The following is a 25,011-nucleotide window of genomic DNA, read 5'->3' as shown; positions in this document are numbered from 1 at the left end:
CTTGAGTCCTGAAGGAGGCGAGAGAGCAATGACATGGTCCATGGTCCACAGGAGAATCCTGGCAGAAAGAATAGCAGGTGCAGAGCCCTTTTTCTGCAGTCATACCCAGCTTGGTGATGAAGCACCAAGCATGCTTTGGAACAGGACACCTGTGCCTCTCACTTCCTGCTAACACAGGACGACTTACCTGGTTTATTCTCCATGCAGGCTCAAAGGTCTGTGGGAACACTGAGGTGGCCTAGGTGCGACTTTGACCTTAAGGATGGATTGGGCTGGGGGAGGGGAAGTAGTAGCAGCCTTCCCTGCCTTTTCCTCTCCCAAACCTAGAAGCAGCGGCTGGATCTTTAAAAAGAAACACCAGTGGGAGAAGTAGGTCGTCCCTGCAGCAGCTTGGCCTCTATTCTGGAGCAGCAAGAGGCAGAGGAGCTGAAAGTCCAGCACCTCCTTTCAGGTGCTCATGCTCTGACCTGGGAAAAGTGCAGGGGGAGGAGAATCAGGTGCTGGTGAGTCACACAGCCTTGGCTTCAATTTATTTTAGTGCCTTTGGCTGTGTGATCTTGAGTAAATCACTTAGCCTTTCTGTGGTTTGGGCCCTTCATCTATTTTTACAGATGGCGGAAGCTTCTCTAAATTCAGTTTCTAAAGTAGGAAGCTGGCCTGGGGTATGGCTCAGTGGAGAGCACTTGCTTCGCATGCCCCAGGTTCCGTCTCCAGCACCATAAAAAATAAGTACAAAACGAAGCCATATTCATAGAGTGGATTTTAACCTTGATGTTGTTTGAAACTCATCCCTATCATTGTGCAACTGGGTGAAGAAGTTGGCCTGCGTTTAGGGACTGTTTTTTGTTTGTTTGTTTGGCTGTGGTTTTGAGGATGGAACTCAGTCTCATGGTAGGTAATCAATCTATCCCCTGAGCTATATCTTGGAGACTATTTTTTTTATGCTGACCTTTTTTTTTTTTTTTTTTTTTTTTGAGACAGGGTCTCACTGTGTAGTCTAGGTTGGCCTTGAACTCCCTAAGTACCCTAGGCTTTCCTTGAAGTCACAAAAGCCAATGCTCCTGCCTCAGCCTCCCCAGTGCTGGGATCATAGGTGTGTGCCACCACTACCTGCTTATGCTGACTTTTTAACTCAGGTGTAGTGCTGTGGTCAGGGAGAGACGCGGGTATTGTAAAGACTTCCTTTGTCTCCCCATTTCAGGTACGTGTCAGCGGTCAGCTCCCCGAGTTTCTTTTTGTAGTGAGCACTTCTAGTTGAAGTGCAGTTTGCTGTGCAACACGAGATAACATTTGGAAACCATTTGACAGGCAATGATAGGCGCTTAAATGATGGAGGGACGGTTGTGGCACTTAGAGTCCGAGCTACACGGGAGACTGAGGTGGGAGGATTGCTTGAGTCCAGTAGTTTGAACCAGCCTGGACAATATAGCGGTACCACGTGTCAAACTAGGCCGGGGTGCGCGGGGGGGCGGGGAGGGAGAGAGAAATGGAGGTGGGGAAACTTGTACTTCAACACTTAAATTCACTTGCTGGGGAAACAGACTTCCCTGCCCACACCAGGGCCGATAGAGTGGACTAGACTAGACACCGTCAACAGCCGCTCTGGTCTGCTCTGACTCTCCCAAGGTTTATGCAGGGCCTCTGCAAACTTGCCACATTAAAAGGAGAGCTGAAGATAACAAATGGTTGCACCCCAAACTCGCTCTACATCTGACCCTTATTTGGGGCAATGCCTAAACTTCAACAGGAAGTTCCTCACCTCACACCCCTCCCGAGAACTCCCCAACCTAGTCCTAGCCCCCTAAATCTCATTGTTCCTCTTAATATCCACCTCAGTGGGTCTGCAGGCCCCGTCTCGCACACGCCCCCCGCGGTTTTTGAGTCTCGCGGAGCCCCAGACGCGGTGGTTCAGGCGCGCAGCCACATGGGAGTTGTAGTTCTAGTGTTTGGCCGCTTTGCACTTGCGCAGGTGGCGGTTTCCACACGTGTCTCCTAACAGCGCCTTCTGTCCAGCCGAGATGGCCGCGGTGGGAAAAACCGGTGCACCTTTAGGGCTTCATCCCTGACCTGCACGGAATTAGGCGCCAGCTGACCCTTCCCTAGCCAGAGAGGCCCTGGAGTGTTCGATGGGACTGGCTTTGCCAATGAGAAGTGGGCTGAGAAACTTGTCCCGCTTCTTCAGGTTGGGACAAACATTGGGCTGTGCCTCTCCTGAGGGTCAAAAAGTCCCACAAGGAAGGGCTGGGATGTCCTTTGGGATTAGAGCTTTCGTTTGTTTAGTAAATATTGGTTTAGGGTGGGGCTGAATACAGAGAAAGGAGGATGGACCTGAGCCTTGCGGAGTAAAACCCACGTTTTCCAAGAACGATTTAAAGGCTGGGTAGTAACGGGTGCTTAACTTAGATTATCTCTAATGGAGCAAACTCTGCTTTTATTTTTTTGGTACTGGGGATTGAACCCAGTGCCTTCACAATGAGCTATATCCCTAGCACCCTACCCCCTTTCTTAAATTTTGAGAAATCCCCGTTGGGCTTGGACTTTTGATCCTCCTCCCTTGTGTTCCCACGGCGCCGGGATTGGAAGCGTGCGCTACTTGCTCAGCCTGCAGCAAACTGCCCTTAATCTCATTTGACAGGTGGGGAAGCTGGGGCCCTGAATGGTAGGAGGTCGCTCACCTCATTATCAGGAGGGTCAGGGGAGGAAAGTCACTGGGATAGTCCTGGTCTCCAGCTCTTTCCTGGAATGCCTTGCTCTCAGGAAGGAAAAACTGCCTGCCATCTTCATACAGTGCAAGAATCATGACGATTTCTTTCTTCATGACCTTGCCCTCCTTCCCTGAATTTCTGGACAAGATATTTCACCTCATTCATCTGCAGGTAGGGAAAGGGATTAGGCCTTCTGCTCTAGTTTTTTAGTTCATTTTTATTTAAAATTTTATATCTTTGCAGCTTTCTTAATCTCATAAATTGACGGCAGTGGAAAATAATAAAAGAAATAAAATATGGGTAGTGGCTTCTGTAGAAACTCAGGCTGTCTCAGGCCCGCCTTTCCCGTTTTCTCTCCTTTGTCTCTGGACAGGCTCAGTCCCTCTGCTCTTCTTTTTGCATACGTGTAGGTGACTCCCAGATGTCTTCCGGATGGGGAGAAAGAGGATCGATTTAGTTCTTGAAGGGAGTGGGGCGATAAGGGCGCATTGGCTCTGACCGGGAAATTTACGGGTCCATCACACACTAAAAGTCTCGGTGCGCTACAACATTCTTGGCTTCAGCAAAGACCTGCAGTCAGGCCTATACTAGATGCTGAGAAAACGAGATGATGGGAGGACCGACTGACTAGAGAGGCAAAGAGAGGCGGCCACTTTCCCGTCACGTGACGGGGCTATCGCCGGGCCTAGGACTCCCTAGTGCCAAGTCACGTGTGGTTTCTGCGCCTTCCGATTGGCTTGGCTTGGCCAGTTTGAAAGGAGTACGGAAGCCGCAGCGGTTCATGTACAGGCGCGTTTTTTTTTTTTTTTTTTTTACTCCCTCTTTTTGGCTCCCTCCTTCCGCGCGAGTGTCTGGAGAAGCAGGAGCGCTAGGCGCCGCCGCTGCTGCCTGGGGTCCGGTAAGTGGGCCTCACTCAGAGTCCGACCCGTTCTGCTACGGCTTGCGTCGACCTTCGCCTGACTCTGGGCCTGCGCCGTGCGCGGCCGGGATGTGCGGGCCGCTCCCGACCCAGAAAGGCCGAGAACCCGGTTGGGCCGGATTCTCGAGGCCGGGAAAACGGGCCGGGCGGGGGAGGGGGAACCGATCCGAGGGGGTGGGGCCTCGGAGCCGGGCCAGGTCCGGGTGCCGCGAGGAGCGAGCCAGTGGGGCGTCTGGGGTCGGGCTGGAGGGGATCAGACTGGGGGACGCGTCCGGGGACGCCTTAGGGCCTGACTGGGGGACGTCCCGAGGATCGGGTGTGTGGGGGCCCCTTTCGGCGGGGCTGGTTGGGTCCGAATGGGGGAGGCCGCATTGAAAGTTGGAGTGGGAGCTTTCGGCCCTGGTAGGGAGGGGCGGCAGACTTCGGCCTACAGGGCTTTGCGGCAACTCTGGGATCCGTTGGGGGGAGGCAGGACGGGGGGACGGGCTAGTTCGGCTAGGCCTAGTTGGGGGAGACGCAGTGTCGGCAAGGGGGGTGTCCGGTCCGAAATTGTGGGGGGCTTGGCAGAACTTGATTGGGGGAAGCGGCAGAGACCCGTCTGCTAGAGTTAACTGCTGACTGGGGCGGAGGGTGGGAGGAGAGGCTGGGCCCGACCTGATTGGGGCAGGCGCCGGGACCGGTCCAGGGGCTTCAGTCGCGGGTTGGCGGGCTTGGCTTGCTCTCATTGGAAGAAGCAAGGGAAACCAGTCTGGGGATTGCTTTGGGACTGATTAAGAAGAATTGCTGGACTGGGTCGGGTTAGGCAAAAAAAGAAAGAAGCGCGTCTGGCACTGCCGAGATTGAAGGGCCAGATTAGAGGAGGTTACAGGGACCGGGACGATGGAAACGCCTTGGGACCGTGCACGTGGGGAAGCTCAGGGAGGAGAAGAGGGAAGGAGGCCGCTGGTATCTTCCAGGAGATGGGGGTTCTTCCGGGGCTGTGCCTGCACCCAGGAGACCACGGGGGGGGCCGGGGCGCTGTCTGGGGTGGGGCCTCGCCCAGTTGCTGCGAGGGAGATGGAAGCTTTAGGACCCGCAGCTGGGGGTGATAGCAGCATGGACCACCGTGGGAAGAGGGTTCCGCGTGGGGACGGATCAGGCTCTTCCTAGCCCCATCACCAGGTCTCCTGGCCTGTTTCCACAACGCCCTGCTCGCCCTCTGGAGCCCGCCACTGCGCCGCGAGGATGGCGCGGCTGTCTGGGATCCCGCACCTGGGCGGGCGTGGATTGGCGACCGCCGCAACTGGGCCTCCAAGTGCTCTCCCGGCCTCACATGGCTGCCGGGAGCCGTCTCAGGGGCTCAACCCGGGTCTCAAGTGGAACCCGAGAGCCTCAGCGCTGACCCTGGCCCCTACTCCCGCAGCTTGCCTTGTGCCATGGACTGGCAGCCTGACCAGCAGGGCCTGCAGCAGGTCCTGCAGCTGCTCAAAGACTCGCAGTCGCCCAACACAGCCACGCAGCGCATAGTGCAGGATGTATCCTTCCTTCCTCCTGGGGCTGGGGGAAGGGCAGTGGGGAGGGCTTGCTCCCTAATCCCTAGACTGCTGTAGGGAAGAGCATGGCACGGGAAGAGAATTAAGGATTCTCATTTCTGGGCCCCATTTCAGTGCTGCGGGAACTGGTAGGAATGATAGAAACTTAATATCCATGGAGACTTACTCCTTGGACTATGAAAGTAGGTATGGTTGTTCTTTCCATTTTACAGATAGGGCTTGGAGAAAATGACTTGTCCAGGGTAGTGATAGCTAAGTAGTGGAGCTAGAATGGGAAGTCCACCCTCTTGGAGTTGAGTCCAGTTTGTCTTGTCAGAATGGGGGAGAGGCAGTGGCCTGCGAGGAGGGAGACACCTGGACCAAAGTTGGGTTTTGTTTTAGGCTTTGTGATCAAAAGCATGCACAAGGCCCTGGATTCAATCCCCTGCAAAAAACTTTTTTCCCCAGTTGTTCAAAGTATTATACATTATGGTGGTTGTAGGGGCCAATGCCTGTAATCTGGCACTTGGGAGGCTGAGGCAGGAGGATGGTTGCAAGTTCAAGGCCAGCCTAAACTACATAGCGAGATAGCAAGGCTCTGTCTCAAAAAGGAAAAAAAAAGGTAGTATATGATTATACTTGAGATCTTTTTTGGTACCCGGAATTGAACTCAGGACCTTACACTTGCCAGGCAGGCACTGTACTGCTGAGCTATATCCCTGGCCCTACTTGAAAAATTTTAATACAGTATTTAAACATTACAGGGGCTGGGGATTTAGCTCAGCGGCAAAGCGCCTGCCTGGCAAACGCAAGGTCATGAGTTTGGTTCCCGGTACCGGAGAAAAACCAAAAAAAAAAAAAAATTACAAAATTTGATTGCCCCACCCTGTAAAGGTGGTAGAAATGAACCTGGGGCCTGGTATCTGTTAACCAGGCACTCTGCCATTGAGGTATCTGTCTAGCCTTGACTCTTGCTCCTTTTTTTTTTCCTTGTTTCTGTCTTTTTTTTTTTTTTTTTTTTTTTTTTTTTTTTTTTGTTGTTGTTTTTGGTACCAGGAATTGAACTCAGGACCTTGCACTTGTCAGGCAGGCACTTATGCCACTGAGCTATATCTCCAGCCCTTTTCTTGTTTCTTTTGAGACAGAGTCTCCCTATGATATAGTTCAGGTTGTCCTTGAACTCAGTGATCCTCTGGGTTCAGCCTCCTGGGTGCTGGGATTACAGGCATGCGCCACCACATCTGGCTTCTTTTAACAGTAACCAGGGTGTTAGACTACTAGGGAGCAGAGGCAGGTGTCAGCTGCTGCCATCAGTGCTGGGGGTTCCCTGGTCCTCTGCTGCTCTGGCAGGGGCTTCACAAGCTGGCAGAAGCTCAGGGTAGACCTGACATGTCTGAAATGCTCTTGCGTTCTGGGCATAGGGTTGATGAGTGGTGGTTGAGTCCGATTGGTCCCAGGTGCCCTCAGCTGTGCAGCTGTTTCCCTTGCCTGGGGAAGGCTCCTGTCTTCCAAGTCCCTTAACAGTCTGACAGAAACTCAAACAACTCAACCAGTTTCCTGACTTCAACAACTACCTGATCTTCGTGCTGACCAGACTCAAAACGGAAGGTACGCCCTCTGTGCCCCTCCATGTGAGCCGGACCACGCTTTCCTATGTGGCTTCCTGAACCTCAGCCCTGTTCCCCCAGATGAGCCCACGCGCTCCCTCAGTGGCCTCATCCTGAAGAACAATGTGAAGGCCCATTACCAGAGCTTCCCGCCTCCTGTGGCCGACTTCATCAAGCAAGAGTGTCTCAATAACCTCGGTGATGCCTCCTCCCTCATCCGGGCCACCATTGGTGAGAAGGGAGGGGTCCTTGAGCCCACCCTGAATTTTGCTGTGGGCCAGGAAGCCCTGCAGCACCTTCAGGGCATTGTTCTCTGTGTGCTATAGCACCGTGTGTACTGGTTCTGTTGCTGTTACTCCTTGGCAGTTCAGAAAATAAGGCACTGGCTGCTAAGGGCTGTGCCTGGTGGGTAAGAGAGCTGGGAAACATGGCAAACAGCGCAGATCCCTATTCTGGAACCCTTTCCCTCTGGAAGCAGCCATTCATTTGGGGCGGGGGTTACCAGGAATCAAAGTCAGACCTTGTGCTTGCCAGGCAGGTGCTTGTGCTGCTGAGCTATATCCCTGGCCCTTGGAAACAGCCCTTCTTATGAAAACAGTGACTCAGTGTTTAGAATCTTGTGACAGGCCAGGCATGGTGGCACATGCCTGGAATCCCAGTGCTCAGGAGGCTGAGGCAGGGGGATTGCTGTGAGTTCACCTGCCTGAAGTACATAGTGAGGCCCTGTCTCAAAAAAATGGAAGAAAAAAAAAGCTTTGTGACTAGTTCTGACTGTAGGCTAAGAGCTAAGGATTTTGTAATTCATTGGGGCTCTCTGCTGTTGTGGACTTCTTAGCTAACACTAATGCTTCAGGGGCACTTGGAGAGGTACTTTTCTGACTGTTGGAAGGCTGGCCAGGGAAGTTACAGGAGGGTGACTGGGAATTAACTGGAGGTGTTGCCCTGTAGGGTTTTTTACTCCTTAATGTTACCATCTTACACATTTTCCTTTAAATCTATGTCAGTTTAGCCTAGGTGAGGGAGTGAACATCTGTAGTTGTAGGTACTGGGGAGGTTGAGGCAGGAGAATCTCAAGATCAAGGCCATCTTGGGCAATATAGGAAACATAGTCCCCATCTCAGTAAGTAGATAGACAGACAGACAGACCTTAACTTAATTCATTTGTTAATTTTTGAGCCAGAGTCCCACTATGTAGTCCAGGCTGGCCTCTTAACTCGCTAATTCTCCTGACTCAGACCTCACTCAACTCTTGGTTCAGACCTCAACTTTTGATCCACTGTGGTGACTCATGGCTGTAGTCCCACCAGTTGGGAGGTTGAGGCAGGAAGATCGCTGTGAGCTTGAGGCTAGCCTGGACTACATAGTAGGACCATGTCTCAAAAACCCCAAAAAATAAAAGAAGAAAGAAAATTGTGAGCTGGGAGTGGTGAGAAATGCCTGTAATCCCAACATTGGGAGGCTGAAGCAGGAGGATCACATGAGGCTCTTCTGGACAATTTAGTAAGACTGTCTCAAACTAAAAAATAAGAAAAAAGGGATATAGCTCAGTGCAAAGGTCTGGCATTCAATCCCTAATGCTACAAAGAAAAAAAGGTAAAAAACAAAGGCAGGGTGCTAGTTTAGGGTCCTCACTGAGTGCTTACCCACAACAGAAAGTACCTTTCCCAGTGCTTGGGTGTAGGGTCCCCTGAGAATTGGCAGCGGCAATGTCCACCACTTGGGAAACAGTGCCACCTTGTGGAATTGGGTGCCACCTGCAGTGACAGTGGCTGTCTTCAACTGTGCTGCCAGGTTGCTTTGCTGGCCTCACAAGCCTGCTGCATATTGCCTGTGGGTGTCTGCAGTCAGTAAAGTCCCCCTGCAGCCGCACGTCCTGTGCTTTCCATCCCCCTGCCACCTCCTTCCGCCCATGTTCCCTGTTCGTGCTTCTCTCTGCTCTGTAAGCACACTCGGCCTCGCCTCCCCTGGGACTTTGCACTGGCTGCTCTCTCCCTGGGTGCCTGGATAGCTCTTCTTGACTTGCTTTATCTCCCTCAGGTCTCTGCTCATGTGTCAGGGTGTCACCCTAATGATACCCACTTCGACTACCCAGCTTAAAATTGCTCTCTTCCTCCTCAGCCCTTGCTAGACATCTTTTCTATTTCTTTGGCCTGGGGCCTCCCAGTTCTTTCACTTTTTTCTTCCTTATCCTCTTCCTTCCCCTTTCTCTTCCCTTTCCCCTTCCTTTTCCCCTTCCCCTTCCCCTCCCCCCCTCCTCCTTTTTTTTTTTTTCTTTTTTTGGTAGTGGGGATGGAACCCAGGACCTTCACATTGAACTATATCCCTAGCCTTTTTTTATTTTTTATTTTGAGATGGGGTCTTGCTCAATCTCTTTAAGTTACCTAGACTGGGCTGAACCTTTCAATCCTCCTGTCTCAGCCTCCTAGAGTGCTGTGATGACAGGTGTGTGCCCCGGCTTCACTTAGGGCAGGGCTTTTGTTTGTTCAGGGCTGTGTCCCAGGGCCTGGTTGGGGCTGGCTCACAGTAAGCTCAGAGGATGTCAGCAGAGTCATTTGGTGCTGGGGTTGTGACTCGGGTGGAGCGCTTGTCCAGAATGCATGAAGCTCTGAGTTTGACCTCTAGCACCCTCAGCAGAGGGGGCTGTGTAGGCTCCAGTGGGGTGATGAGCACGTTGGGCAGGTCACAGGGCCACCCTGAGGCTGCCTCCTTTCCCCGGCTGCTCCAGGTATTCTCATCACCACCATCGCTTCCAAGGGTGAGCTGCAGATGTGGCCTGAGCTGCTACCCCAGCTGTGTAACCTGCTCAACTCAGAGGATTACAATACTTGTGAGGTAGGTGACGAGCTGTGGCCTCTGTCCAAGCAGGGACCAGGACCTGGGCTGGGACCAGGCCTACCTCTCCAACTCTCTCTCTGCAGGGGGCCTTTGGAGCCCTGCAGAAGATCTGCGAAGACTCCTCGGAGCTTCTGGATAGCGATGCTCTCAACAGGCCCCTAAACATTATGATCCCCAAGTTCCTGCAGTTCTTCAAGCACTGCAGCCCCAAGATCCGGTGGGTTATGTGCTCCCCAGAGTACCTGGGGCTTGGAGCAGTGGGGCAGTGGGGGACTGACATCTCTGCATCCTGCCAGATCCCATGCCATCGCCTGTGTGAACCAATTCATCATGGACCGGGCCCAGGCGCTGATGGACAACATTGACACCTTCATCGAGGTGGGTGGCTGGCCTGGGTGTGGGCAGAGGGCGACCAAGGGCCCTGCAGCAGCTGACCTGGCCTCCCTGGCAGCACTTGTTCGCCTTGGCTGTGGATGACGACCCCGAGGTGCGGAAGAACGTGTGCCGAGCCCTGGTGATGCTCCTGGAAGTGCGGATCGACCGGCTCATCCCCCACATGCACAGCATCATCCAGGTGTGCACGCCACAGCCAGGCTGGGTGGGCAGGCGGCAGCAGCGGGGTGGGAGGGTGCCCACTGCGGGCTGGGCTCAGCCTCTCTCCTGCCTGCCCCCAGTACATGCTGCAGAGGACCCAGGACCACGATGAGAACGTAGCCCTTGAGGCCTGTGAGTTCTGGCTGACGCTGGCTGAGCAGCCCATCTGTAAGGAGGTCCTGGCCTCCCACTTGGTCCAGTGAGTGTCGCTTTGCCCTTTTCCTACCTGTTTCTACCCCTGCTGTGCCTGTGCCTTCCCTTCTGGTCACCTCCTGTGATTGCCTCAGTCCACATCCTCCATGTGTGTTTTGTAAGATTAGAGCTTTCATGACTAAAAGTTAGGGAATTGATGAGAAACTAACCAAGTCTTCAGACATGGCTGGATCCAGGTGCTCAGAGTGTGAAAGACATCTGTCTAGTCTCAGATCTGCTTCCTCTGCTCTGGGCTTTGTGTTGTATCAGGCATTGCCTCCGTGGACAGGACTGTGGCCCTCTTTGTCCTTCTACTTTAGGCAACTCAGATAAAGAAGTCTCTCTTACTGAGAGTCTTTAACAAAAAGCCTAGAGCTGACCCTTTGTGACCAATTTGGGTCACTTATCCCTGAATCTTTTTTCCCCCAATACTGGTGATGGAACCCAGGGCTTTTGCCCTGACCTACACCCCCTGGCCCTGTTTTATTTTGAGATAGGGTTACCCTAAATTTCCCAGGCTGGGCTCAAACTTGTGATCCTCCTGCCTCAGCCTTCCAAGTGCTGGTATCACAGTTATGTACCTCAAGCCCAGTTCCTGAATTATTACCAATAATGGGTGGGTTAGGGGCTGGGACTGAGACAGAGACACAGACAGCAGCATCTCGTTTCATACAGGACAATAGAGTTCTATCAAGAGTTTGCAACTCTCAGGTTCATGGGCCCTGCTGAGGGACTGGGCGCCCACCTGTGTGTGTCTCAGCCTGGGCCCATCTCTGCCCTGTCTCAGCTGTGTGTTAGGGACATGCCCAGGAATGGGCTCACATGCCCATGCCTTATGTTGAGCTGGGGACCAGGTACTGCTACAGGGTTTCCAGCGTATTGTGGGCTTTGGAATTTACCAGGTAGCCAGGTCTGGGTCAAGAGCTCTTCCTGTGGTGCTAAGAATGATGTCATCTAATTATGATGGCTGAAACTAGGTTGGGATAATTCCCTGAAGGGAATGTGTGGATGCAGGACACATGGTATCGGCATAGTCTGTGCCCGCTTGGCACCGGTGCCCACACTCTTCCCTGCTGAGCCCCATAGCAGCCGGGCTCTGCACCCCTTGAATAGCTTCTCTCCCAACAGGTTGATCCCCATCCTTGTGAACGGGATGAAGTACTCCGAAATCGACATCATCTTGCTCAAGGTCAGGCACGGGTGGCAAGGCCAGGGCTGTCCTGGGGGCTGGGGTCTTGCGGTGGTGCTGAGCCCTCTGCCTGGCCCCAGGGTGATGTGGAGGAGGATGAGGCGGTGCCTGACAGCGAGCAGGACATCAAGCCGCGCTTCCATAAATCACGCACGGTAACGCTGCCCCACGAGGCTGAGCGGCCTGATGGGTCTGAGGACACAGAGGATGATGACGATGACGACGCTCTGTCTGACTGGAATCTGAGTGCGTGGCTTGCTCTGGGGACATGGGTGGCCTGACTCCTCTTAGGAGATGGGGACAGATTGTGGAGGGCTGACTAGGATCTTGTGTCCTGGCCTGAGCCTGCCTGCCACTGTCCCCTGCAGGGAAGTGCTCTGCGGCTGCCCTCGATGTCCTTGCCAACGTGTTCCGGGAGGAACTGCTGCCCCACCTACTCCCCCTCCTCAAGGGCCTTCTGTTCCACCCTGAGTGGGTGGTCAAGGAGTCCGGCATCCTGGTGCTGGGAGCCATTGCCGAAGGTGAGTCCCCACCTGCCTGCACCCAGGACTTCCTACCTCTGCCCTGTGGTTCCACACCAGTCTTGGGGCCAGCCTGGCAGTGCTAGGTGGAGGGTGTGGCCCCTCAGTGCAGGTGGGTGCTGATTGCCCCCCTCCAAAGAACTCTGGATTCTTCGTTTGTTTGTTTGAGACAAGGTCTCACTATGCAGTTCAGGCTGGCTTTGAACTCCCTATGTTAGCCCAGGCTGGTCTCAAACTTGTGGTGGTCTTCTTGCCTCAGCCTCCTAAGTGCTGGGATTGTAGGCGTGTACCTGGAGAACTCTGGATTCTTGGTCCTCCCCTTGGCCTATGTTCCTAAAAGGAGCCCCAAGCCCCAGCATTTAGGCCTTCACCCTTTGTTCTCCCAGGCAGGGCCTGTGGTGCTGGAAAGTAGCTCTAGAGCCATGGTGATCAGCGGGTACTTTCACAGTGCCTGACCCACAGGAGGGCAGCCTGCTGCTGAGGACCCACGGAGGTGAATGCACTTGGTCCTCGCTACCACCTGCTAAGTGGTTCCAGACCCCCACATTCACAGATGGATGGCTGAAGGTCACAGAGTGGATACTTCTTTCCTACCATCACTAAGGCACCTCTGGTCTTCAAGCCTGGCCCTGCGAGATTCTGAAGTGCCCAGCAATGACATTTCCTCAGATAAACACAGTACACTGTGTTACTGGCATGGTTTTCAGGCTTCTTTTTCCCAGTGGCACATAAAGCATAGATTAGGGCAAGGCTCTGGCCCACCCACTGAAGGTGTCATGTGTGACTGCTTAGGTTCCCAGAACAGTCATAAACATTTCAGAACAGCAGCAGGAACCCAAAATCCAGATGGCTTAATTTTGAGGAGGTCTAGAGATGTAGCTCAGTGGAGTGTTTTCATGGCATGTGCAAGGGCCTAGGTTCTATTCCCAGCACTGCAAAAAAACACAGTGTAAGTCTGGTGTAGCCAGTGTGCTTTAATCCCAGCACTCCAGGCAGCTGAAGCAAGAGAGCTGCAAGTTTGAACCCAGCCTGGGTAACTTCGACTTAGTGAGACCTGGTCTCAAAGCAAAACGGGTTGGGGATGTAGCTTTTTGTTTAAAAAAGGCCCAGTACGTTTAAAAAAAAAAAAAAAAAGGAAAAGGTTTCTGGGTATAACGTGTATGCTACATGAATAGCGTGTCCTACATCATGCAATGCATGAGGGTCTATTAATAGTCTGTATTAAGTTGGTTTTGTATTGACAGGGAACAATCTAGAGAAGTTGACTGTAGCCTGGTGAAAGTAGAGCTCAAGTCTTTGACTCTTGCAGGAACGTGCTATTATCTGTTCTGCTTAAGTCAAAGACACTTGTCAGGTGTGGCCAGCCTGGGCTACATAGTGAGTTCAAGGCTAGCTTGAAGTTTATGTGCATGAAGCTGATGCCTTACCTCACCTACATCCTGGACATCCTTGTCTTTGCCTTCGGCAGGTACCAGTACAAGAACCTGCTCATCCTCTACCTTGTCTTAACCATGCCCTCCCGCTGCCGACAAAAAAAAAAGTGACTCAGTTATGTATGCCTGTAATCCCAGCACTCTTGGCAGGAGGATCACAAGTTGAATCCATCCTGGGGAACTTAGTGAGACCCTATCTCAAAACATGACAGAAGGGGCTGAGGATGTAGCTCAGTGGTAGTGTATCCCTCTGTTTGGTCCCTAGTGCCACAGCAAAAGAGTAGGGCACAGGGTGTGAGTCAGTGGTAGGACATTTGCTTAGCGTGCTCAAGGCCCTGGGTTATATCCCTGCATTAAAGTAAAAAAGCCCCAGCTACTCAGGAGATGCAAGTTCAAGGCCAGCCTGGATAATTTAGTGAGAACCTGTCTTGAAATTAGAAAGAAAATGATAAAAAGAGAGGGCTAGAAGTGTATTTTAATGGTAGAACATTGCCTAGTGTACAAGAGCTTCTGGGTTCCATTCCAGTACTGCAAAAATAACTAAATAAAATAAATAACATGAAGAGTAACACAAAAGCATAAATGTTTTAGGGTGTCAAGTGAAAAGTACTTTTTTATTTTATTTTATTTTTTTTGTTTCATTTTGTGTTGTTTTTTTGAGACAGGGTCTCGCTATGCAGTTCAGGCTGGCCTTGAGCTCACTTTGTAGCCCAGGCTGGCCTTGAACTCACAATGATCCTCCTGCCTCAGCCTCCTGAGTGCTGGGATTACAGGCATGTGCCACCATACCGACCGAGAAGTACTTTAGTACTTTCAACCTACCTAGGCTGTTGTGCCGTTCCCGCAGTCTCTGAGAATTAATGAGTAGCCAGATACCATAACAGCACCACCAGATGACGTGCATCTCCCGTTTTCCTCTTGTCTCTGCCTTTCATCGACTACGTGAAATGACTGAGCCTCACTTTCCCCATCCCTTGGGTGGGGCTGGTCCTTTCTATAAGGACTGGAATGCCTGGGCCTGGGCAGGCTTGGTTGGCCTTACCCGTGGGCCTTCTTTCTCTGATCTTCAGGCTGCATGCAGGGCATGGTGCCCTACCTGCCGGAGCTGATCCCACACCTTATCCAGTGCCTGTCGGACAAGAAGGCTCTGGTCCGCTCCATTGCCTGCTGGACACTGAGCCGTTATGCCCACTGGGTGGTCAGCCAGCCTCCCGACATGCACCTTAAACCTCTGATGACGGAGCTGCTCAAGCGCATCCTGGACGGCAACAAGAGGGTGCAGGAAGCAGCCTGCAGGTGAACCTTGACCTCCTGACTCCCCCATGCCCTGGCTGGCCCCTGGGAAGTGATGATACTCGAATGTGACTGCTGACATGGCTCTGATTTCTCTTGTATTCGTACTGGCTGATCCCGTGAGCACCCTGCCCACCTGCCTGTGGCCAGTGCCACTACTGGGGTCCACTGAGCCCTCTGCCCTGTCCCCCCCGCTCCAGTGCCTTCGCCACCCTGGAGGAGGAGGCCTGCACGGAGCTGGTGCCCTACCTCAGCTACATCCTGGACACCCTTGTCTTTGCCTTTGGCAAGTACCAGCATAAGAACCTGCTCATCCTCTATGATGCCATTGGCACCCTGGCTGACTCCGTGGGCCACCACCTCAACCAGCCGGTGAGATGCCAGAGTGGGCCGCTCCTCCTCATCTCCATGCCTTTCAGCATCTGGTGACCTGGTGGCAGCCCCATGGCATGCATGTCCCTAGCCATGGATGTGGCCATGATCTCAGCAGACAGACCCTCCTGGCCCTTGCCTTTGCCCTTGCCATGCTCCCAGTCCAGGGGGGACACAGGTAGGAGACATCATGGTACATGCTGTGCCTGGGAATTAGGAGGTACCGATCTGACTCAGGGATGGGGGTGGGGCCTGGACAGGCAGATGAGCGCTGACCTCTACCCAGGGAGCTCAACTTCCTGCCTCTCCTCCAGGAATACATCCAGAAGCTTATGCCCCCACTGATCCAGAAGTGGAATGAACTGAAGGATGAGGACAAGGATCTCTTCCCGCTGCTGGAGGTGAGTGCCCTCAGGTCCCCTCCCACACCGCCCCCCAGGCCCTGCGTGTTACCACCTGGCTGCTCCCTCTCCTCAGTGCCTATCGTCAGTGGCCACCGCCCTGCAGAGCGGCTTCCTGCCCTACTGTGAGCCCGTTTACCAGCGCTGCGTCACCTTGGTGCAGAAGACGCTGGCCCAAGCCATGGTGAGCACCCCAGCCACCACCTGCGTGCTCTGCTGCTGCCCGGGCCCTGGCCTGCTCCCTCCTCACCCTGCCCCCACCCCACCTGTACCCAGATGTACACCCAGCACCCTGAGCAGTACGAGGCCCCCGACAAGGACTTCATGATTGTGGCACTGGACCTGCTCAGCGGCCTGGCTGAGGGCCTGGGTGGCCATGTGGAGCAGCTGGTGGCCCGAAGCAACATCATGACACTGCTCTTCCAGTGCATGCAGGTGGGTGTGTGCCTCATGCAGGCAGGGAACCTTTCTGGCCATCACCAGGACTGGCAGTGAGCCGAGCTTTTGCCTGCACAGCAACAGTACTCAGCAGCTCATGTGAGGCACTTGGTTCCCTGCTTGTGCCTGACAGACATCAGGGAAAAAGAATCCTGAAATGAAAAGAGCTTCTGATTATTTAAAAAGTGATTCAAAACCAGGTGTGGTGGTGCACCCCTGTAATCCCAGTGCTCTGGGAGGCTGAGGCAAGAAGCTTGAGCGCAGCCTGGGCAACTTAGGAAGAATAAGAAACTATATTAAAGGGTTGCAGCCGGGCATGGTGGTGTATGCCTGTAATCCCAGCACTCGGGAGGCTGGAGCAGGAGGATTGCTGTGAGTTCGAGGCCAGCTTGGATTACATAGTAAGTTGAAGGCCAGTCTGAACTGCATAGGGAGACCCTGTCTCAAAAAAAGACACCCCCCCTCAAAAAAAAAAGGGTTGGGATTGTACTTCAGTGGAAACGAAGGCCCTGGCTTTAATCCCCAGACCCCAGAAATGTGATTCAAATAAGGCAAATAAACAGAACTTCTCATTAACAAAAGCAAACAACATGGTAAGGTGTACACTTGTAATCCTAGCTCCTTAAGAGGCTGAGCCAGGATGATTTCAAGTTCATGGGCAGAATGGGTGATGTAGCTCAGTGGTAGAGTGTCCTTTGGCTCTAGAACCCCAGCCTTGCCCTCAAGTGGTGAAGACGCAACCCTAGGAGGTTCATGACCACATTGGGATGTATTTATACTGTCTGATAGGCCTGCCCAGCCCATTCCAGAGCTCACCCAGTCTGGCCTTCCTGCTCTGCTACTACCAAAGAATAACAAAAAAAGCAAATAGGACTAGCTCAGTAGTATATAGCTGTAGTAGTAGCTACAGGACTAGGACTGGCTCAGTAGGTATATAGCTCAGTAGTAGACCTTAGTTTAGCACAAGTGAGGTCCTGGGTTCCATCCCTAACCCCAGCATGGACAGCATAAGAAAAAGAAACAATGTTGAAAAACAAAACTAGAAAATGTGAGGCTGATCGTGGTGGCACGCTCCTGTCATCCCAGCACTGGGGAGTTGAGACAGGAGGATTTCCGTGAGTTTGAAGACAACCTGAACTAAACAGAGAGACCCCATCTCAAAAAAAAAAAGAAAAAAATGGTATGTGGTGGTGCACACCTGTAATCCTAGCACTTGGGAGGCTGAGTCAGGAGGATTGCTGTGAGTTTGAGGCCAGCTTGTGCTACATAGTGAGTTTAAGGCCAACCTGAACCACATAGCAAGATCCTGTATCAAAAACAAAACAAAACAAAAATAGAAAATGTGAAGGCACAAGCCCTCTCTCCGGTACAGTTGTCCTTGGTTTCTTTTTGTTTGTTTTGGTGCTGGGAATCAAACTCAGGACCTGGCACTTGCCAGGCAGGCGCTTATGCCGCTGAGCTATATCCCTAGCTCCCTCCTTGGTCTCTCTTGATGACTCATAACGCCATGTAGCTGCTATGTAAACAGTCGGTTACATGGTACTGTTTAGAGATTGATGCCCAGAGAAAGGCTGTGTGTGCTCAGTACAGTTGCAGGGGTTTCTTTTGCACTGCTGGACCACACTACCACTGAACAATGACCCTAGTCTTTTCGGTTTTCTCTCTGAATATTTTCTGTCTATGGTTGGTTGGATCTGAGATTGGAACTTGGAGATACACAGGGGTGGCTGTATATGCCTCGGGCAGCAGTGATGCGTGTTCTCTGCAGCTGTATCCCTAGAACAGGGTCACAGATGCGGACAGTTGGCTTGAACCTCCATGCATGGGACCACAAAGTGCACAGGGTTTGTGTCTTCTCATACCCCCTGGGTGAGCAGAGAGGGGGCTGTCACACTGAACCCTCTCCAACCCCCAGGACTCCATGCCTGAGGTGCGGCAGAGCTCCTTCGCCCTCCTGGGGGACCTCACCAAAGCCTGTTTCATCCATGTCAAGCCCTGCATTGGTGAGCTCTTCCCCTGTCTTGCGCGCATAGGCCCAACTCTGGCTTCATGTGATGGAGACATACCCGGGGAAGACTGTGACCAACTGGGATGTATTCGTACTGTCTGATGGGCCTGCCCAACCAGTTCCAGTAGCTCATCCATGCTGGCCTTCCTGCTTACCCACCTCTCTCCCTCCTTACCAGCCGAGTTCATGCCCATCCTGGGCACCAACCTGAACCCTGAGTTCATCTCTGTCTGCAACAATGCTACCTGGGCCATTGGGGAGATCTGCATGCAGATGGGTGAGTGCCTGGCAAGTGGGCCAGCTGTGCCTCTCCCCATTTGTCTGTTCCTGACCTGGGGGTGGAAGCCTAGCTCTAACTGACAGACTCAGGAGAGCATCCAATTGGCCACGGCCAAGGACGTTTTGAGGGTTATCCTTGGGGGTAGAGTCAAGTGCTGAGAGACCATTTGTGATTGGTTTCTCCAAAGAGGTGTGACAAGAGGTCAGTTTGGATTGGACTATGGTTGGATGACTTTGGCCTCTTTTCCGGAGGAAAGGGGAAGGCTGGGCAGTGTGGTCTTCTCAGATGTGGCCTGGAGACTCCAGAGAAGACTCTGGTATTGGGAGGGTGTGGGCCTGTCTTTGTTAGGCATGGTTTCCAGCTAGGAAGCAGCCGAAGGTGCTTTGTTCCCTTAGCAGTTGTGGCCCCTGGATGGCAGTGGGTCAGTAATTGGGGCCACACCCTTTCAGGCCTGCTGTGGTGCAGTAGGCAGTGCAGAACTCTGATTGGTGGGTTCCCTAGGGGCTGAGATGCAGCCCTACGTGCAGATGGTCCTCAACAACCTAGTGGAGATCATTAACCGGCCCAACACACCCAAGACGCTGCTGGAAAACACAGGTGGGTGCCAGGCCTGGGCTGCAGCTCCGCCTCACCAGCCTCTCCCAAGTAGGCTTCTGGGCTGTAGGGGGCAGGGAGGGCATCCTGAAGCACCTTGATGGGGCTTCTGGGAGGAACCTTGAGAAAAATGCTGACCTTGGAGAGACCTGGGAAGAAACCCAGGCTAGGTGGGGGACATCCTGGCCTGGCTAGACTTTGGGGCCTAGGCTGGTCCCAGAGGCTATTCCCTTGGGGCCCATGGGGCGGGGCTCGATGCCTTGTGCCAGAGGCCGCGCCACGTACCGTCCCGGGGCCACTCGGGGTTGCAGGTCGCCTGACGAGTCCCTCTGCCATTCCAGCCATCACCATTGGCCGCCTGGGCTACGTGTGCCCACAGGAGGTGGCACCCATGCTGCAGCAGTTCATCCGGCCTTGGTGGGTGCTGGCCTGGGCCTGCTGGGGGTGGGCTGGGCGGGCAGGCTGACCCTTCCCTTGTCCCACCTCCCCCACCCCCCACCAATGGATGCACATCCTTGGCCTCCCCCCACTGACCTGCCACCCGCCTCTGCAGGTGCACATCCCTCAGGAACATCAGGGACAATGAGGAGAAGGACTCAGCCTTCCGGGGCATCTGCATGATGATTGGTGTCAACCCTGGGGGCGTTGTGCAGGTCGGGCAGCTTGGGCTCTGAGGGCAGGGAGGGGGCTGGCCTGGGCGGCCCCTCACATGGGATCCATCACGTTTTAGGACTTTATTTTCTTCTGCGATGCTGTAGCCTCCTGGGTAAGCCCGAAGGATGACCTTCGGGACATGTTTTATAAGGTGAGGCTCCCACCAGACCCTGACTGGTTCCCTGGAGGGTGCAGGTCAGAGCCTTTGGCCCTAGGTGGTGAGACTGCCTTCTCCACTCCGCCTCATCCTACTCCCCACCCCTGTCTCCTTGCAGATCCTCCATGGCTTCAAAGACCAAGTGGGGGAGGAGAACTGGCAGCAGTTCTCAGAGCAGTTCCCGCCGCTGCTCAAGGAGAGGCTGGCGGCTTTCTATGGGGTCTAGGCGGACAGGGAGACTGCCAGGTGAGCAGGCTGTGGCCGGTCAGCCAGTGTGGGCTGAAGACGGGTGCGGGCCCTGATCCTCCCTCTCCCCTGCAGGTTTCTGTCTGCATCGTCGGAGGGATTGCTAGTGAGCGCGCTGCGTCCAGAAGTCGCTGTGCCCTGGTCGAGGGGGGTTAGGGAGGAGTGAGTGGGACCCAAATCCAGACGCCTTCCCTGTTGGTCCGTCCGTCTGTCCACCTGCCACACTGGGCCTGTCTGGCCAGTGCCCGGGCAGATGGGCGGGGCCCCCATGCTCATCCTACACAGGGAGGGGGTGGGACTTCGTGGTGGGCAGAAGGCCCTGTCAGGCGTCTCAGGCCAGCCCACGTGGGTCAGCCACAAGGGAGGGAGGAAGCCACACAGCCGACCAAGTCCGGCTTCGGGTGAGGCGGGGATGGCAGGCGGGAGGGGGGTCCTTGTAGAGATGCGTACACTCTCACGTTCACACACGTGGCCACACGCATGTGCGGGCACTGCCCCGCCATTCCCCCGACTGCATGGAGACAGTAGAATTAGTGAACCCCTGAGTTACGCCGTTCGGCCTTCCGTGTAACCTGCACCTAGAGTCTAAGAAGCTTCCGCTGTGTTGCTGGAATCGGCGGTGATGGGAGAGGGCTGGGGGTTTGGGGGGCCTCCGCCAGGCGCAGGACCTGGGGCGGGGGACGGTCACCTTGGGCTGCCTTGTCAGCACATGCACGCTTTGGACCTGCTCTGCAAACTTCCTCCCAGCTCCATGGAAGCCTCAGCCAACTAATGTGTCCCTGTTCTTGTCCCATCCCCACCGGCAGAGTGGGGACCACCTGAGCAGCAGGACTGGCCAGAGGTCACCCTGTCTCTCTCCCCCATGCTCCAGGGGTGGGATCTTCTGAAGAGAGCTGGAGGCCATGAACTGCCGGCACCTGCTCCTTTCTCTGGAAGCTGTGTCAAGGGCGGGCGGGCTCTGTGCCCCAGAGACCTTCCTCAAGGTTGGGGGCATTGAGCATGTGGTGATAGAGAATGTAGGCTTACGCTTTGCCAGCGGGAAGTCAGCTGAGGGCTTGGAGAAGAGGGCAGTGGGGGAGCAACCCCTGCCCCCCTTTCTGTCCCTCTGGGACACCTTGCTCATCACAGTGCCCAGTGGACCCAAAGACCCCACAAGACTGGGACAGTGATCCCAGAGAAACTTCTGGGATGCAGGGGGGATGCAGTCTCAGTGGGAGGGACTCCCCTACAGAAGGGGGCATAGTTTTTTCCAAGTTGGCCAGATAACTGGGCCCTGCAGCCCCCTTAATGTGTTTTTTTCTATCTTCCCCCTTTCCTGCTCTTTACTCTTTTGGGGGCCCCTTGTGTTTTGGGGTCAGCTGGAGTCCTGCGTCCCTCAGCTTGCTCCATCCACCATGCCAAGGGCCTTGGACCCCAGACCCATCCTGGCCCGGTGATCTCAGGCCAGGCCTGCCTCTTGCAAGGGGCACTTAGTGCACATTCCATAACTCAGCTAGTGGTCCCTGCCCCCACCCCAAATGAGCAGGTCTCTGGAAGCCATTTGTTTTAAAAAAATTTTTAAAATACCATTTAGCTTTCTGGTAATTACAATTCTCTGAAGCACCCTCCACTGGGTCTAGGAGTCTGCATGGATTGGCTATCTGATAGTATTGGTGACCCCCTCTCCCCAGGTTGGGGGTTCCAGCCACCTTCAGGGAAGGGGAGTCTGGTTCTTCTAGTTTTCTTTCCTTTTTTTTTTTTTTTTTTTTTCTTTTTTAAGAAAGGTATTTAATTTTTTAATTTATTTTTGGTTGGTTTTTGCACAACGAAGTTTCAGCTTCTCAACCTTCTTCCCTGCCCAGGGCTGTGGACCAGCCTGGCCTCGATCCGCAGTCCTCCCTGCTTCCCAAACCCCTCCTTACCCGACTACCCTGTGGGCTCCTGGCTCTGTCCATTTGTTACCGTGCTGTGCTGGGGATTGGCGCCGAGGCGGCGTGAGATTCCACTTGTGTAGAACTTTGTTGAGTAAAGATCAGTTTCTTGTGAAACCCTTGGCCTCTGGATTCCTGTCCTTGATTTGGTTGTAGGTAGGGGGTGAAGTTAGGGACACAGCACTGTTGGGAGGAGCTGAAGCTGGAGAGAAATTTTGCCTGCAGGACAAAACCAGCCTGAGAACGTGGGAACTCCTCAAAGCATGTAAATAAGCTCGTTAATTGATTGCTGGGCAGAGTCTAAAATTAAGATCTACCTCTGGAGGGTATAAATAAACAGTCCACCCTTCTTTGGCAGTTCCTCTCCTAGGCTAAAGAGAAGAGCTGCACCTGACCCAGCTATTTGTCTCTTGTCTGTCTTTTCCTCATTCTCACCGCCGTTCCTTCCCAGGGAACAGCAAGCACCCAACGGATCCCTACCTTTGGCACCCGACGTGGGGCCTCAGTAAGGACTGTGGGCAGTGAGAACGCTTCCGGAGCGCACACCATAAGGAGGGGGAAGCGCATTGGTGGAGCCAGTATTCAGCACTGGCGCATCAGGTGTTAAGCGTACGGTCCTCCAGAGCTTGAAAATATATTGGCTTCAAAGAAGCCACAGAGAGGGATATTGAAGTGCTAGCAGTTGAGAATGGGGCAATTAGAGTCTCAAGACTGCATATAGAAGTGTTGTATATTTGACTCCTGTGTTCACTTCGGGATGTTCATTAGAATGGGTTTTACAACCATAAAGTATTGGGCTCGGAAGCTTATTTTAACGTCAAGTCCCAAGCCTGAGCGGGACGAGGAGGGCAGAGCAATGAACAGCACTGCCGATTGTGCTTGAACCCTCTAGTCTCATCCAGTTTAATAGGAAAGGAGCTGTCGGGGACAAGAGACCTTTCCTCACCAGAGAGGTGTTCTCCCGCAAATTCCATCTTTTGACATATCTACCCTGTCACTAAAGTTCAGACTCCCAGTGATCCAAGACAAACAATACATCTCCGGGTTTGTGCAGATACTAGCTTCTCATGTGTGCAAGGGGCTGCCTTCACGGCAGCTATCACGCTATTCATCCAGAGTCTGGAGGAAAAGGAAAAAACAAGGCTGTTGTGCAGGACAAGGGACATTCTGCCCAAAACTGCTCTGTTGCACCTGTAAAGGCAGCATAGCCATTATCTGTCTCTTCCAACAAAACTTTCTAGTCTTTGCATAAAGTGTCAAAGGGTACCATTGCAAAGTAAGTGTCAAGCCAGGTGTGGTGGCACACACCTGTAATCCCAGCACTCGGGAGGCTGAAGCAGGAGGATCCTTGTGAGTTTGAGACCAGCCTGGGTTACAGAGTGAGCTCAAGGCCAGCCTGAAATGCATGGTGAGACCATCTCAAAAAGACAAATTAAAAAAAAGGAAAGTGTCAATTTAAAACTAATAAGGAATGTGGACCCATCCCAGAAAATTCCCAATGGGGCCTACCTTGGCCCCATCAAACAATAGGGGCATAGACTGTGTACCAGGAAAGCCCGCACTCCTGTCCTAAGCGGACACAGCTGGGATTTCCCAGCTGACCGAGTGTCCGAAGGCCCAGACCAGCACTGGCTATCTGCGTGCACCACCAACCTGTGTGCCTGTGGCTAAATAGGAGCGTCAGGACTGCATGGCACCCTGGCTTCGCTGCGACTTATATCATGCATGCTTCTGGGACCAGAAATTTGTTCAGCGCAAATACTGTTTATGCTCAAAATCCAAGCGAAAACAAAATATCCAGCGGCCAGAGCGGGCTCACCCAGTGCCTGTGGTCAAATGGTGGAGACAATGGCTGCGTAGTCCCAGTTCCTTCTGCCTGGCAAACTGGATCCCAAAAAAGTGTTTTGGACGCCTGCACTGCACCACCTGCCCTAGTAGCAGGCGGCTGTGTTGCTGAGCTGTGGTGGTGGTGGTGGTGGTGGGGGCAGAGGCAGTGGAGCCTATTCCCAAGAATAAAGCAGGACAACTGAGGCCCTACCAGCAGCTCGCCCAGCCCCAAGGCGATAAAATGAAAGCTGCAGCCAGAGGCTGCAAAGAGATCTCCAGGTTAAAAAACAAAACAGGTTTTGCCCATTGTCACTGATTTGGGCTATATAAAAAATTCAGTCACTCAAAACCTTACTTAATCCCCCAAGATTTTCATATCACAAGTAGTCACTGTCCCTTGACAAAAGTAGTAAACATTATAAATAAGGAAAGGGATCCCAGGGTTTTGGATCTTCTGACACTTACTGGTATCAATAGATTAAAATTACCCCAAGATAGAATTGCCTACTGAAGGAAAAAAATATTTAAAGGGCTTTTAGACACAGGTGTGGATGTTTCACCACTAGCTTAAAGCATAGCCTCTGGATGTAGCCACTACAGGCCCACAGGGAGAGGGCAACGTGTCTCATCCTAGCAAAAATTGCTAACCTGGAAAGGTGGAAGCTATGACAGTTTCTTCATGTTTGAGGCACCTTATCCAACAGAGATTAAAAAAAAAAAAAAGAAAAAGCCTTACAATGAGCTATTGTTTGGGGGCTGGGGATTTAGCTCAGCGGCAAAAGCGCCTGCTTGGCAAGCACAAGGTCGTGAGTTCAGTTCCCGGTACCGGAGAAAAAAACAAAAAAAAAAAACCAAACAAACAATGAGCTATTGTTTAGTATTGACACTTGCCAAGGAGTGTCCACGTATGAGTGGCTTTCTTCTAACATAATGGCTCTGGTCAGTAGCTAAGTGGGAGAAGATTCTCTCTCATGTCAACCTAATCATGCAATTAGAGTCCATCTTATGGATAGACATACATTTTATGTCTTGTAGTTTTTAGAGGTAATTAATCTAGCTAGCGAAACTAATATGAATGACCTTTTCAACTACACCCCAGGGGTCTTTTGTGTGTCTACTCCTAGACATAACACTGATCTTTTTTAAAGAAGAATCCTAAAAACGGCCTGATAATTGAGTTCTTTGGATGTGCACAGAAAGTAAAAATTATGACAGAGACTATTAGTTTGTGACAGGATTCAGAAATCACGGAGAGCAGCCACACTGTCCTGATGCTCACTGACGATATGGCCTGCAGTCCTTTAAATTGCAAACCAGCTACCATG

At 52.9% G+C, this 25,011-nt stretch overlaps 1 protein-coding gene across 4 annotated transcripts; it reads left to right on the top strand.

The window, feature by feature from the left end:
- The first annotated feature begins 2,738 nt into the window (after positions 1-2,738).
- Positions 2,739-21,976, top strand: Tnpo2 (transportin 2). Of its 4 annotated transcripts, none has more exons than XM_013512352.1 (25): positions 2,739-2,876; positions 5,027-5,138; positions 6,668-6,743; positions 6,824-6,973; positions 9,468-9,574; positions 9,661-9,794; positions 9,874-9,955; positions 10,029-10,151; positions 10,252-10,370; positions 11,492-11,552; positions 11,633-11,798; positions 11,921-12,073; positions 14,577-14,802; positions 15,000-15,171; positions 15,486-15,572; positions 15,649-15,756; positions 15,849-16,007; positions 17,926-18,013; positions 18,197-18,295; positions 18,800-18,895; positions 19,204-19,309; positions 19,446-19,545; positions 19,623-19,697; positions 19,822-19,949; positions 20,025-21,976. In XM_013512352.1, the coding sequence occupies exons 2-24, from the start codon at positions 5,040-5,042 to the stop codon at positions 19,927-19,929; spliced, it is 2,694 nt and encodes an 897-aa protein (XP_013367806.1). In that variant the 5' UTR covers positions 2,739-2,876; positions 5,027-5,039; the 3' UTR covers positions 19,930-19,949; positions 20,025-21,976. The 4 variants fall into 4 exon arrangements, with proteins under 4 accessions (XP_013367806.1, XP_005381078.2, XP_013367804.1 ...); XM_005381021.2 differs by lacking the exon at positions 2,739-2,876 and adding an exon at positions 3,495-3,603 and having other exon boundaries at positions 19,234-19,309; XM_013512350.1 differs by lacking the exon at positions 2,739-2,876 and adding an exon at positions 3,495-3,603.
- Positions 21,977-25,011: the final 3,035 nt, after the last annotated feature.

The sequence above is a fragment of the Chinchilla lanigera genome, unplaced genomic scaffold (genome assembly GCF_000276665.1).
Source record: "Chinchilla lanigera isolate Chin_1 unplaced genomic scaffold, ChiLan1.0 scaffold00014, whole genome shotgun sequence".
In the NCBI taxonomy this organism is placed as follows: Eukaryota; Metazoa; Chordata; class Mammalia; order Rodentia; family Chinchillidae; genus Chinchilla; species Chinchilla lanigera.
The sequence above is the reverse complement of the archived record's forward strand: the minus strand, read 5'-3'. Positions and strand labels throughout refer to the sequence as shown.